This window comes from Thermobia domestica, chromosome 5 (genome assembly GCF_964235325.1).
Source record: "Thermobia domestica chromosome 5, izTheDome1.hap1.1, whole genome shotgun sequence".
Classification (NCBI taxonomy): Eukaryota; Metazoa; Arthropoda; class Insecta; order Zygentoma; family Lepismatidae; genus Thermobia; species Thermobia domestica.
This window is the reverse complement of record NC_137458.1, coordinates 316,156,794-316,172,483: the sequence shown is the minus strand read 5'-3', so window position 1 is coordinate 316,172,483 and position 15,690 is coordinate 316,156,794. Positions and strand designations below refer to the sequence as shown.

Here is a 15,690-nt window from a genome sequence, read left to right as displayed (position 1 = left end):
TCTAAATTATTTAATATAATCTATTAAATTACAAATGCCTGCAGAAAGCTAGGAAAGATATGCTAATATTATAGCTTTTCATGCGTAGGTCTGAACTAAATCAGTACGCAGTTTCGCTTTCATTTGTTTTTATAGTTAGTCACAGTGATGCCAACCTGTGGGGAAAATCCAATATCGTGGGAATTTTTTACCTTATTTTCTTGGAAAAGGATAAAAAGCAGCATATATGAGCTTGAGAAGATCGAAATTTACGGCTTATTCATTTAGATATTGTAAAAAATTACTAACACAGAGAAATTTGATTGTTAATATTATAGCATACTTGTAATTAGTGTAACGTGGGAAATTTATATGTCAAGTGTTTTTTTTTTTTCGTCTCGACATGAGTTTTCATAATGTTTCAGGTCGGTATCACTGGATAGTCACTCGTTTTGGACTGCCACAAATTCAATACCTCTATGATCGTGTAAAAGTTGTTTCAAGTCCATTTGAGACTCTTGTTCAAGTGTATTGAACAATACTCCTTTGAACGTGTATAATTGAGGTATTGAATGGTCTTGTTCAAGCTTTCTTGGATCGTCTTTAAACGGCATAACAGACTATTGTCCAGCAATACTGAAATAACTATATAAATAATGAAATTATGCATGTGGACCTGAAATAGTACAACATGCACTAAACTTCATCTTCTTGACACAGTATTTTAAATTAAATTTAGCTATGAGGTAATAAAATCTATGTTTTAGAAACCTGCACGCGAAACATTTGAGAAAATTCTACACATGCGAACTCTGGTGGCGAGTAAATAGAAAGCAACAGCAGACATATTGTTTATGTAAGAATGTTGGTGAAAATATCTGATAACTGTTATCAATTATTCTATGGCAGAGGTGCAGAAAATAATGAAGTACAAAGTACAAGTGGAAAAACGATCGAAATCTCCATTTGAACTGATAACTCCAGATTTCCAGGAGTACATCGAAGAGAGTTTAGATGTAGCAGCAGTACAAGTTCAGCAGAATCAGGTGTCAATGTATCCCCAACGGCAGGACGAGGAAAGGTCATCGGGGTCTTGTGACGAGATGGATCAGCTTCAAGATGAAAATGCAGGGTACATAGGATGGATGTTTAAGTGTTCTGTTTTGTTGTTTTTCTGTGTTTGTAGATTTTGGTTCGGTAGCTTATAATCTTTGATTTATTTTCATTCAGTACTTTATGTTTAATTGAACTCGTTTGATAATATTACCCCGGAAGTCAAACCCTTGTACTAAAATATTTATAAAGGACTATGCATGAGTATTATTCAATTCAGAAAAATATACGGTACAGATTAAGAATGTGGGATTCATCATTTATTGGATTTAAATATAAAATATAGTAATTCCCAAAGAGTAACGTGTGCAGTTTTACTATACGGATCCATAGTATAAGTAGTAGTAGAAGTAGCAGTAGGAGTAGGAACGGGTTAGAAGCTCCGCAGGGGTTCGATTGGGTTGTGTTCTCGACAAAAGAAAAAAGGGCAAATTAAAGACTTACCTAAATTTTTCGGTACATTCTGTGGATCCGTATAGTAGAACTGCACCGAGTAACGAGCTAACGCATATATACAGGCCCCAGGTATTACTGCTGTATCGCCGGACCAATTTGAAAATCGAAAAAAGTACCAAAATGTACTGCATTCGGTTGTATTTGGTTGGATTACATTACGTTACGTTAGATTACGGTATTTGGCGTGTAGTTTTACTATACGGATCCATAATATAAGTAGCAGTAGTAGTACTAGTAGGAACGTTTTAGAAGCCCCGCAGGGATTAGTTGTGTTCCGTTCTCGATATGAAAAGGACAAATTAAAGACTTGCCCAAATTTATCTTGCCCCTTTTATAGTCTATGAATCCGTATAGTAAAACAAGTGTACCTCTCCGCGAAATAGTGCATCCGCCTCCACATACAGAGCCGCTTATAACATCAAAAAAAACCAGGAAGTACAACAATTTTCTTAACTTTTACTATTCCCCTTACCTGACTTTTACTCTTTCTTCCTCACAAACTTAAATAAGTTCTCCAATTGACCCGGTAAATTTCCTAAAATTGGTCCGGCTATACAGCAGTTTACCCAGGCCCCATACTTTGTGACTAATATGATGAATATGGCCATATAATCGATCGTAAGCAGTAGTTGTTACAATATGTACTTTATAAGTCTCCGTGGAACGTAAAACACAAAGATGTCATTTCAGTTTTACACACACACTTCTTAACGTAGTTTTGTCATATACTGTAAACAACGCTCGGGTGATCTTCACAATACACGCTCCAGCTGCGCATCGATAGGTAGGGCCGCTTTGAAAGGGTATAGTAGAGTAGGGTAGGGATAAGAATGGGTTAGCTTAAGGTTAGAGAAGTTTTGATCCATCTTCATAAAATTAATAGTGTGTAATTTCTCTTGTGTGAGAGAATGTATAATCTGGAGTGGGCATTGTAAAGTTAATCCCAATGCACCATTCTGTGGTACCCTTTGTAAGTTAGCAGCTCGTACTAGCGCAGGGAAATTAAACAAGGCAGAGGTATAACATAAGCGGCCAAACACCTACACGATTTAGAAAGGTTTCGCAATAGTTGAGCATCAGATGACTGGTAGTCTCGTTTACGTTACATGATTTTTTTTATATTTCAGCTCTCCACCGCAGAGCTTGCTACTTCATTTCCTCATAAGGAAAATAATTAAATAAAAGTTAAGCTCCACAAAACCGAAATTCGTGCAATAATGAAGCATTTCAGAAGACCGCCAGAGCCATCTGGTGCTCGATTACTGCGATCCCTTGCTAAATTGCGTAGACGTTTGGCTGTCCACGTTCCACCTCTGTCTTGTTATTTTCTCTGTGGTAGTATTTCTTTGTGCCACAGACAGGGTGGATTGATTTAAATCAGTCTGATTTAAATCACTTGATTTTTTAAATAAAAATCGTTGATTTAAATCAAATTCCAAAGTAATTTAAAGTGAAAATAAGTGAAGTCCCATTTCTGTTCTGTTATTTCGATTATGAAAGATGATAATCATAATACAATGAGACTCAAATGTACAGTATGTACAGCATAGTATGAAAACAAGTGTCATACAGAGGATGATTAGGGAAAATCCCGTTTTAAACGGGTAACAGGGCAATCCAGGTTTCTTCTCTTCGTAACATAGGGTTTATATTGTAAATCGTTAACTATTCCAACGGGGAAATCACCATCGACATTTAAGACTAAGATTCTTTTGTGTGCGCGTCTATATATTTGTTCTCAGATAATAGGGCGTATTTAGAATTGTCCTATCCCCTCTTTTTAGATTTTATAACTTTAGGCAAAATTTATGTATTTCATGCCGCAAGCCAGTTACAATTTCCTTAAAAATATGCCCCTGTCAAATATCAGTAACTTTTGTGAAAAAAGAAAGTGACAGTTTGACAAGCGTTGCTGTACTTTTTCCTTAACGCTTAACCTTTTAAATTATATCACCTATTTTTAGGTGATAGGATAAAATCTCCATTATTCGATTAAAAAAGTACCAATAAAACTTTTCACTTCGTTTTTTCAGGACTGAAGGCATTGTAGAACACGTTACATATGCTTTCACGCCTCTCTGCGTCGAGACATAGGATGTGATGACGTCATAAATTTAAAAAATATTTTTTGTTGTGCCTATTTTTACTATTTTTTGGCGGGCCTACATTTTGCATTCAAAAGACTGAACTTCTGCACACTCGTTCAGTGCACCCTTAGTATTTTTCAGATGATTTCAGATCTCTACGCGGAAGCAGGGGGGGTCTAGGAGGGCAAAAATGTAAAGGTTGTTTTTAACAAAAAATAGCTTTCTTCGCGATTTTGCCGCCTAAGATGGAGACAAATGAATGGTACCATCTGAAAGGTTGTTCTATTCTGAAGAGAATGATGTATGAAAGTGAAATGAAATCTTTGAGTTTTACGTCCCACGATTATGCCGGTTAGGCTAAAGGAGACGGTGATGATGAGTAATGAATGAAATGGTGGAAAGAAGATGGGAGGAAACGGGAGAACCCCGAGGAAACTCACGCATACGGTGTTTGTCCACCACAAAGTCCACTTGGCGGTGGCTGGGATCGAACCCGGGACCCCAAGCACCAGGGGTGAAGGCTCAACCACTGAGCTACCGCGGCCCCTAGAATGATGTATGAACCATGATCTTAGGATAAATAGGGATGTCTCAGGAAACTGTTACCTGAGATCCTGTTTTATACGGGAATCTGGGATATTTGGGGATATTATTTTTCGGGGGCATACTTTTGCATTTAGAAGTTTGAAATTTTGGACACTCATTCACTGCACCCCTTAAGTATTTTTTCAGATTTGTTTCAGATCCTTGCCTTTAAACAGAGGCGGTACAGAGGGGTAAAAAGTTAAAAAAAAAAAAAGATATTTCTTAACAGAAAATCCCTTTTTTCGTGATTTTCTAGCCCCAGATAGCCTACAGGATGGATATATTTGAATGGTACCGTTTGAAACTGTTTTATTCTGAATAGAATAATGAACAAATCATGATTCTAGGATAAATAGGGATGTCTGAGGAAATTTTTATATTACATCCGGGTCATCTGGGGTATTGTGGGGATGTTCGTAGCTCATTGTTAAATATTTTTCCCGCCCTTACTATTCAAGATAGAAGCTTGAAATTTTGTACATAAATTTAGTACACCCTTAGTATTTCCCAGTTGATTTTGAGATCTGTTTGTTAACATTGGTGAGTCCAGAAGGGATCAAAATTTAAAAAAAAAAAATCAGAAATAATCCCGACTTCTCTCAAAATTTTCCGCTTCACGGACATGATAGGGAAAATGTGAATGTTACCGTTTTAAAGGCTGTTTTATTCCGAAGAGAAGAAGGTATGAACAGTGATCCTAGGATAAATAGGGATGATGCTTGACTGAAAATCTATAATTTACAAAATAATAATAATAATAAAATAAATAAATAAAATAAAATTGTTAAGAAACATTGTTTGGGATTGATATAGGTTAACGATTAGGGATTAATTCAAAATTCAACCCCAATACTTTCACTTAAATGGCATAATTGGCATTTAATACTAATTCGTAATGCTTTTTCTTCAGTTCGCGACTTGTATTATACGAGGAGAAAGATTTGATTTAAATCAAAAAAATCGATTTAAATCAAAAAAATCATCAAAAATGATTTTTTAAAAAAAAATCATGATTTTTTTCCACCCTGGCCACAGAGCAGGTCGAGGCTAATCTTTAAAAAATGGCGGCCCTCTATTAGACCCATATGGAACTTGTTTTCAACATTGTATTACTATTTATTTTTTGTTATTTTAATATAACTTACGTAGAATTACTCCTTTCATTTCCGTCGTTCACTCTTAACTGTTAATCACAAACATTTTCTATTTTCATGCTTTCTTTGCTCTTCCCTAGGTACGTATTCATCTGTATTGTATTACTGCGCAAAATTAATATCTTCCAATTGTGAACTGTTGCAAACTACGCACGCAACGAAAACAATGAATCCTTACCTTCTCGTGTTTCCAACCAGAGTGTACCTATAACAGCACTTGCCTCCCCCCCAAACATACATCCTGGCTACGCTACTGTAGTCATCGACCATAACTTATGAAAGCGGCTTTGCTCCTATATCAAATAGAAATGTAGTATGTTCCATAAAGCCTATGTGTTCTGACATGTTGACAAAAAATATGTATAGTGTAAGCAGGGTTGGCTGGTTTAAACCTTGGTTTAAATCAGCTGTTTTTTTTTTTTTTTTTTTTTTTTTTTTTCAAATTGACAATTTCTCTTTGATGTAAGCCGAGAAGTAATTTGGATTCCGCTTTAAGCTTATGTGACCCCTTCCAGCATCACCATTTTGTTGCATAATAACACCAAGGGGAAACAAACTAATTTCTGTCCATATTTAATATAAATACATAGAGTAAATTATTTAAACCAAAAAAAACCTGTTTCTTTGGTTTTTTCAATAAAAACATGGTTTTTTTGGTTTTTTCAATAAAAACATTGTTTTTGCCAACCCTGAGTGTAAGTACTTAGACGTTTGCTGATGACTGTACCACGTGTATGTAGTACTACACTCACTTTTCCAGTGGAACGTTGGAACCTTGACAGGTAGGAGTTATGGGTTATCGGAGACACTAGCAAAAAGAATAGTAAGTATAGCATGCGTCCAGGAGAATAAATTTAAGAGTTTAAGATCAAAAGAAATAGGAAATGGATACCAGATAATATACACGAGGAACAACAGAAAGAATGGCGTTGAAATTGTTTTGGATAAGAATATGTAGAACTTGATGGATATGAAGTGTCAGCGACAGATTTAGGTAATCTAGCTCGTGCTAAAGGAAAGAGAAATCTTGAATATAGTGAGCCCCAATGCCTCACAAGGTGGGTGTGATGTGACAAAGCAGAATTTCAGATGGAGTTAGATAGTATTCTGCAGATTTCTCTTACATTATAACATTACATTTAAACCTTATCTTCGCAGATCTAAATGGGCATATAGAACGAACAAAATCAGGATGTCAAAGAATATATGGAGGAGATGGGTTGGAAAAGGGAAATAGAGAAGGTAAGAACATACTACAAGTGGAGGAAGCATACGATTTTGCAATCCTGAAATTCTTCTATAAGAAGAAAGCAGAACGAACGCCTTATTACATATAAGAGTGGCACCGCAAGGTCTCAGATCGACTTTATCTTGCAGAGGAGAAAAGGCTTACGTTATACAAGGGACTGCAAAGTGATACCAGGTGAGAGCCTATCGGAGCAACACCGCCTTTCGAAGCCTATATCTACATCAAGGAAAATATAGGAAGAAGGCAGAATGTTTCTATTCGAATGAAGTGGTGGAAAGTAGATGGAACACGTGCTGGAAAAGTGCGAAAGGGAATTACTACATCGCAAGTACTGTAAATGAAGGAAGGAGAGTATCTGAAGTACTCAGAGAAACAGCAAGAAAAGTTTTGGAAGAAACAAAAAGAAGAGGCTTCATTCGAAAAGAAAGGTGGTGTTGGAATAAAAAAGGTTCAACCAGATGGGAAGGCGAGAAAGGAACGATACAAAAAAATGACACAATTAACAATTAACGCACGCTCCTTTGGCGTGGGAGATCCGGGTTCGATTCCTGGCGGGAGCTCATGTGGTTCGGATTCCACGTTAAATCAGTAGGTCCCGTCTTATACAGAGTGTTTTAAAACAACACCGACAGCGTTTGGGAGGTGATTCCTGACACCAAGATAAGACAAAAAGCATAGACCGCCCTGGGTGCATAAATGCTTCCTTTCGGAGTTACAAGCTGCCGAAAACATTAAAAAAAAAAAAAAAAACTTTAAAGGTCCATAGCTCCAAAATTGTGAGACCTACTGTAGTAAGGTCAACACTTCACTAAGGAACTAATATGTGCCCTATACAAAAGTCCATTTTAAAGAATCCTAAGGTACTAACGCAACAATTTCTATAGAGGGAGTTTGGCTACGAGTATAAGTTGAAATACTCACTAACTACCTCTAGAAAAAAATGTTGCGGAAGTATCACAGCATTCTGAAACATGGATATTTGGATAGAGGACGTACTAGTTCCTAAGTGAATTCTTGACCCGCGTACGGTAGGTCGCATAGTTTTGTAGCTATGAGCCTTTGAAGTTAATATTTTTCATGTTTTCAGCAGCCTGTAACTCCGAAAGGCAGCATTTGTGCACCCAGGTTGGTCTATACTTTTTGTCTTATCTTAGTGTCAGGGATCACCTCCGAAACGTTGTCGGTGTTCTTTTGAAACACCCTGTATAGCCTCACTGCTGAACGGGACGTTAAACTTAAAATCAATTCAACACAATTAACAAGGTAGTGTTACATTCATCTACTTTGAAAATAAGTATTAAAAATGGTCAATTACATCTTTGAATAAATGCTATAAAATTAATTCCGTCGTACCTCATGTTTTTAGATTTAAAAAATCGATGAAAGTAAAATGTTGCATAATTTACATTCGTAATTTTGTAATTTGCAGGTACATTCACCACACAATCAGTTCGGATGAAATTCGTGTTCAAATTCACCCTGGAAACTCTAATATGCCTGAATACCCATCTCATGCAACGTTGACAATTGAAACACGAAATCCAACGACAAACAAAAAGGAAGTAAAACGATTTCACTGTGAATATGATGGTTGTTCCCGAACATATAGCACGGCAGGCAATCTCCGCACACACATGAAAACTCACAAAGGTAAGTGTCAAACTAGAATCCTTACTAAGGTAGCACGTAAAGGGAATTAAACAAATAAATGTATTGTGTAGAAAGAACTATAAACAAAAAGCTTAGTATTCACTACAGACCGAAATTCATCGAGAAGTACTTTCGGAAATGTTGTTTCCAACTTCAGCTTACCGGTTGAAAAAGGAAAATTTAAAAATGGGAAAGAAACGTGGATGGGTGAAAATGCCAAGTTAAAAGAATTTAAAAAAATATATTTTAAAAAAGTGAAGTACACCAAGAAATATAAGCAAAAGGCTGGTACTTACCGCAAAAACTAATATGTAATTCTAGGAAGCGCTTTCGGAAAACCCTATTCCATCTTCAGCCAAGACATAGTTCGAGAAGGATTTTAAAATGGGGGTGGGGGGTGGATAGGCAAAAAAATTGTTAAAAGGATTTTAAAAATGTAAAGTACAAATCATCTTGTCGGAAATGAACTAATATTAATTGCCATTGCGGTGAGTACCATTTTTTTTTTATTGTGGTCGATACTCAATTTAGATAAAGGAGACATAAATGTGATGTGGACCAGTCTTTTTATACTTATTTCAACCGTCTTGTAGGTAATTTAAAAAAAAAAAAATAGTGACAAGTGAGTTACCATCAATATCTGTTTATGTCCGACAAAAAGATTTGTACTTCGCATTTTTAAAATCCTTCCGAAAGCGCTTCCTAGAATTAATTACATGTTGGTTTTTGCAGTAAGTACTAGCCTTTTGCTTATATTTCTTGGTGTACTTCACCTTTTAAATTATATTTTTTTTTACTTCTTTTAACCTGACATTTTTACCCATCCACGTTTCTTTCCCATTTTTAAATTTTTCTTTTTGAACTGCTAAGCTGAGGATGGAGATAATAATTTTCGAAAGTACTTCTTACTGTAAGATGAATATTTGATCTGCTGTGAGTACTGAGCTTTTTATTTATAGTGGTTGCTAAATATAATCACTGCTCACAATATATAGTCATAAATGTACTTCGTATTTACAGAATAAAAAAAAAAAAATACTATTCATTATTTGTATATTCAGGTTCTCCAGTACCATTTTAAGATGTTTCAGAACTCATTTTCTAGTGTATTATGGAAAAGTGTGTAGGAGGGTAAGAGAAACTGCAGGTAAAAGCTTTGCATATACCAAGGAATATGGAAACTCATAGAGTTGGGTATATTGCAGAGATGACCTTTATTTGTCAAAACATCGCTTACAACAAATTCAATAAGTGATAGGACTGACTCAAACTCCATAGGTGACAATATTTGTTCCGTTATTATAATAGACTCGTATATTAATTGAATACATTAGCTAAGAAAACCGTTCGTTTCTTTTAGTATTTCAGATTAGTTATGGGGCCGTCATCTGTCTTTTTCTTTGCGTTTTTATTTAATATAAAGGGTGTTCCATAAAGAAGACAAATTATGAAATGTCTGCCATTTGTTTTCTACACGGGTAGGAATTCACAATATTCACCACGTTTGTAATGAAGTTTTCGCTAACACAATACCAGGGCTCATAGCGAATCCCTTTAATAAAAATAATAATAATAATAAAAAAAAAACCTAAAAGTTACTTTTTTCAAGTTGGTCAGTCACTAAAAGTTACTTTTTGGGGAAGTAATGTGATTTATGTTTCGCATTGGCAGTTTTCTAAGCAAGATATAAAAATAAATTGAAAAAGCCAGAAACTTGTTACTCATTACTCTTCTGAAAGCTTCAGTACTTGTTGCCACATATGAAACAGTCAGCTTTATTCTCACTTCAGCTTTTATTCTTTGTTGTGTTCATCATGTTCGTCTTGTGTTATGCTTCTTGTATGGTCTTTTTAAGAGTAGGTGATGAATTTGAATATTTCATGGCTTTGAGAACTCTCAATGCTAAGTTAAATATAATGTCTGGGACAGTGTTGGGTAAATTTCAATTGAATTAACAATTAACAATTGATCTGTAAATTTAATTGTTAATTGCAATTAACAATTGAAATAAGTAATGGTTAATTGTTAATTGCAGTTGGCCATTGAAAAAGGAGAATCAATTGCAATTGATCAATTGATTGAAAGTAATTGCAGTGGAAAGTAATTGCAATTGAATTCTGTAATTCAGTTGCAATTGAAATTAATTGGCAATTGATTCAATTGCAATTGATTTCCACAGCAATTACTTTCAATTGATTGATCAATTGCAATTGATTTTCACTGATTAATATTCAACACTGTAGTTCAGAGAGGGCGTGGGGCAATGAAAACTTTAGCCACGACCAATTGACTCACCACCCGTCGTGACCCACGACCCACCGAGACCCACTCTGACCCACCACCCATCATAAACCACTCTTACCCACTGTGACCCACAGACCCACCAAAACCCATTGTCATCAACTCTGACCCATGATTCACGCCCTCTTCTCTACTGACTAAAGAGTTTAAACTTAAAGCCTATAAAATTATCACTCATCGGAGTTTGAATTTCTGCAATCAATCGCTCAAGCACCGCACTAATACAATAACGGCGGATCTGACCTTTCTAATATAAATAAAATAGAGTTTGTTCGTGTGTCTGTCTGTCTATCTTTGTGCGGCCTGTGGACGAGACGAGTGGACCGAAACTTTTCAAAATTTGGTCACGGGTAGCTTAGTCTAGGTCCCAGAACAAGACGAAGAGTTTTTTTTTTTTAATTCCTTACTAGGGGGTCTCCAGGGGACGTTTACCGGGACCGGCCTGGGGACCAGAAAAGTCGACCGAGAGTTACTAATTTTGGTCAAAGATACCTTGGTCTAGGTCCCACACCAAGGCAAAGCGTTTTCAACAAAATTCGAACCAGGGGGTCTCAGGGGGGCGTTTATCGGGACATGTAAAAGTAGAACGATATCAGTGTCGATTTCATAGTTATCGCGGTCGCTGAGATCAGTGGTGAAACTCCGATCGCATTAACTTCCAAATTCACCGTATTCGGCTGCGGGCCGTGAGTCAACGGGAAGGGGGGGGGGGGTACCGAAACGTAAAGTAATCCAAAATGACCGATATTAGTGTCAAATCCATGGTTTTCGCGGTTGCTGATATCAATGGCGACACTACCATTAGCGATGACTTTCAAATTCATCCACCGTTGTATGCGGGCCTTGGGGCACCAGAGGGGGGAATTCCCAGACATGTAAAAATAATCGAAAATGACCGATATTAATGTCAAATCCATAGTTTTCGGGATAGCTGAGCTCAATGGTGAAACTCAAGACCGCGTTTACTTTCATATTTAGCCCCCATCAGCAAAGAAAGAGGGCATTATAAAGGGGATCACGAGACATGTAAAAATAATCCACAATGACCGATGTCAAATCCGTAGTTTTGGCGGTGGCTGAGATCAATGGTGATACTTTCATTAGCGATGATTTTCAAATTTAGCCACCATTGTATGCGGGCCGGGAGTCACCGGGGGTGGGGAATTGCGAGACATGTAAAAATAATGAAAAGTGACCGATATTAGTGTCAAATCCATAGTTTTCGCTGTCGCTGAGATGAATGGTGATACTTCCACAGGCGTTGACTTCCAAATACAGTCCCCATCGGCTGTGGGCCAGAGGCATTGTTTTTTTTAAAAAAATTGGAAGGGACTTTTACCGGCATATGTAAAAAGTAGTAGAAAATGGCAGATGTTAGTGTCAAATTCATAGTTTTCGCGGTATTGGTTGGGAGTTGGTGGGGGCCAGAGGAGATTTTTTCACAATACGAACCAAGGGGGTCTGAGGGGTGGTTCACCGGGACATGTAAAAGTATTAGAATTTGTGTCGAATCCATATTTGTTGGGGTTGCTCAGACGTATAGTGACACCCCCGATAGTGTATACGTTCAATTTCAGCCCCCATCGGCCTTCCCAATGAAAACACATGTACGTTGTTGGATATACAGGGTTTGTCCGGAAAGTAATAGGACTGAGTCGATTAAAAAAAAAAAATATATTGAACCAATCGTTACAATTCTTTAAAAAACTTTCAAAATAGGCTCCTTCTGCGTCGATGCAGCGCTGCCAGCGCGATTTCCAAGCATTGAAGGCGTCACGGAAGTCATTCTCCGGAATAGCCTTGAGAGCCGCGGTGCAAGCTGCTTGGATCCTCTCTGTCGTCTCAAAATGCTTGCCTTTCATCGGGCGTTTCAGGCGAGGAAACAAAAAGAAGTCCGGGGGGCCACATCTGGGCTGTAGGGCGGCTGCGGAAGCGTTGGGATGCCGGCCTTGGTCAGGTAGCTGTTCACAAGGAAGGCGGTGTGAGCTGGGGCGTTGTCGTGGTGCAGCTTCCAGTCGGCTCCGATGTCTGGTCGGACCCGATTGACCCTTCGTTTGAGTCTCTTGAGCACTTCCACGTAAAACTTGGCGTTGACGGTTTGTCCAGGAGGAACAAATTCATGGTGGACGATGCCTTTGATGTCAAAAAAGACAATGAGCATCGTTTTCACTTTGGATTTGCTCATTCTTCCCTTTTTTGGGCGAGGAGACGCCGGCGTGTGCCACTCGGAAGATTGCCTCTTTGTCTCGGGATCATACTCAAAGATCCATGATTCATCACCTGTGATTACGTTATTCAAAAATTGGGGGTCACTTTCACACATGTTCAAATTTTCTTGGCACAATTCCAATCGCCGCAATTTCTGGTCGTCAGTGAGCACTTTTGGGACAATCTTCGCGCACACCTTGCGCATGTTCAAATGCTCCGTCACAATTTCATGAACCACAGTTTTTGGTAAATTTAACATCTGGGCAATTAAACGAATACTTAGTCGATGGTCTGAGTTCAAAACTTCGCGCACACGAGACACATTGTTGGTGTTTGTCTAAGTCGAAGGTCTTCCAGAACGGTCTTCATGGGCGACCTCTTCCCGGCCCTCCGAAAAGGCCTTGTACCACCGAAACACAAAACTTCTTGCTAAAGCATCATCTGGGTAAGCCTGCTTGATCATATCAAATGTCTCTGTCGCAGATTTACCGAGTTTAATGCAGAATTTAATCGCGTACCTCTGCTCTAACGAACGCTGCATTTTCGGCTTCCACCACTCACATAAACACGTCGCGCGAGAAAGCCTGTCCTGACTCTCCGTGTGCTCGGAGACAACTGACCAGCCGCTCGTTCGTTAGCTAGGAACGCCCTCTACCGGATCCAGTCGGTACGCGCACGCTCCGAAGTACAGTCATGGCGGAATAAAATCAGTCCTATTACTTCCCGGACAAACCCTGTATATTCACACAAAATATATCCAATTTTAGAAATGTTTTTTAATTGTTCTCCCGTTGTTCAGTTCGTTTACATTGATATTTTATTTGATCCATGCGAAGAACGGGCATAGCAACTAGTACGAAATGGTAAAGTGTTTGTTATGGAACAAATTACAATGAATTCAATTATATAGATAATAATTATAATTAATAATTATTTCCTTGTTGAATTATAGATACTTTTCAGTGGAAAACTAAATAAAATTTAAAAGTTCCAAATCAACGTAAAGTAGACCAACGTAAAGGAAAAATGTATAAAATTTTCCATATAATTAAGCTTACAAACTTAAATGGAAATTTATCTTAATTACATGGAATTTTTTTGTGTCGTTTTGTGCGCCTATTTCCTCGTTTTCTGCGTCACCGGAAATGGGTCAATGTTATCCTACAAATATGGCGGAACAAGTTAATGCTGTTCCGTCAGAAATGATTTCGAGCTCGTTCCCTTCACATCATCTTGTGCGTGTTTTCTACCGTTTTGTAAGCCTATTTCCACGTTTTGTGAATCAATGGTAGTGGGTCAAAATGGGCATTCAAAGTGGGAAGAAAAATTATCCACTCTCCCACCAGTATCGAATTTCAAGGTGGCTTTTTCGCATTGTTTAGTGCATGTTTTTACCGTTTCTGCGCATATTTTCACGTTTTGTAGGCCAACAAAAGTGGGTCAAAGACGACCTACCAATATGGCAGAAAAGAACATATCCATTCCACTTTCAAGGTCCATTTTGACCCTCTCATACTGATGCACAAAGCGACACAAATCATGCGTAAAAAATGTGAAGAAAACGACCTCGACATTCGATGGTGACGGAACAGCACTATGTTATTCCGCTGTACTTGTAGGCCCTTTTGACCCATTTTCGTTGTCGCACTAAAGTGGAAATAGGAGCACAAAACAGTACAAAGCACGCACTATACGATGCGAAAGAAACGACCTCCAAATTCGATAGTGGCGGAACAATGGCTCTATTCCCTCACACATTGATGGACCATTTTGACGCATTTCTGGTGATGCTCAAAACGTGGAAGTAGGCGAACAGAACGGTACAAAATACACACTAAACGATGCGAAAGAACCAACCCCGAAATTCGATAGTGGCGGAACAGTGAGCCATTTAACTCCCACTTTAAAGCCCCGTTTAACTTACCTTGGGTGATGCACAAGACGAGAAATAGGCACAGAAAACTTAAAAAAAACGGGGCACTAAACGATGCGAAAGTAACGATCTAGAAATTCGATAGTGTCGGAACAGTGGGTCATTTTCGTCACACCTTAGGGGCTCATCTTGACACACTTCTGGTGACGAACAAAACGTGGAAATAGGGGCACCAAACGTAACAAAACAGGCACTAATCAATGCGAAAGGAAGGACCTCGAAATTCGGTAGTGGCGGAGGAGTGAGTCATTTTCGTCACACTTTGGAGGCCCATTTTGACACACTTCTGGTGACGCACAAAACGTACAAAACAGGCACTAAACGATGCGAAAGAACCGACCCCGAAATTCGATAGTGGCGGAACAGCAAGCCATTTAACTCCCACTTTAAAGGCCTGTTTAACTCAGTTCCGGTGACGCACAAGACGAGGAAGTAGGTACAGAAAACTTTTTTTTAAAAAAATAGGCACTAAACGATGCGAAAGAAACGACCTAAAAATTCAATAGTGTCGGAACAATGGGTCATTTTGGTCACACTTTGGAGGCCCAGTTTGACACACTTCTGGTGACGCGCAAAACGTGTAAATAAGGGCACGAAACGGCACGAAACATTCACTAGTCGATGCGAAAGGAAGGACCACGAAATTTGGTAGTGTCGCAGCAGTGGGTTATTTTCGTTCCACATTCGAGACCCATTTTGACCGTCTTCCAGTGGCGCACAAAACGTCGAAATACGCGCACAAAAGGGTACGCGATGTGAAATTAACGACCTCGAAATTCGATAGTGGCGGAACAGTGGGTCATTTTCGTCCCATTTTGGAAGCCCATTTTGACCCACTTCTGGTAACGCACAAAATGTGGAAATGGGGGCACGAAACAACACGAAAATTCAGTAGTCGAGTAGTCGATGCAAAAGGAAGGAACTCGAAATTCGGTAGTGGCGGAGAAGTGGGTCATTTTCGTCCCACCTTCGAGG

General features: G+C 38.4%; 1 protein-coding gene across 1 annotated transcript in view; it reads left to right on the top strand.

Moving 5' to 3' along the window:
* Positions 1-821: 821 nt before the first annotated feature.
* MTF-1 (Metal response element-binding Transcription Factor-1) overlaps positions 822-15,690 on the top strand; it is a 44,675-nt gene continuing 29,806 nt past the window's right edge. The window contains exons 1-2 of the mRNA XM_081760453.1: positions 822-1,111; positions 8,053-8,273. Coding sequence (XP_081616579.1) covers positions 882-1,111; positions 8,053-8,273 — 451 coding nt within the window. The 5' untranslated portion in view covers positions 822-881. The remainder of the gene's footprint in view (positions 1,112-8,052; positions 8,274-15,690) is intronic.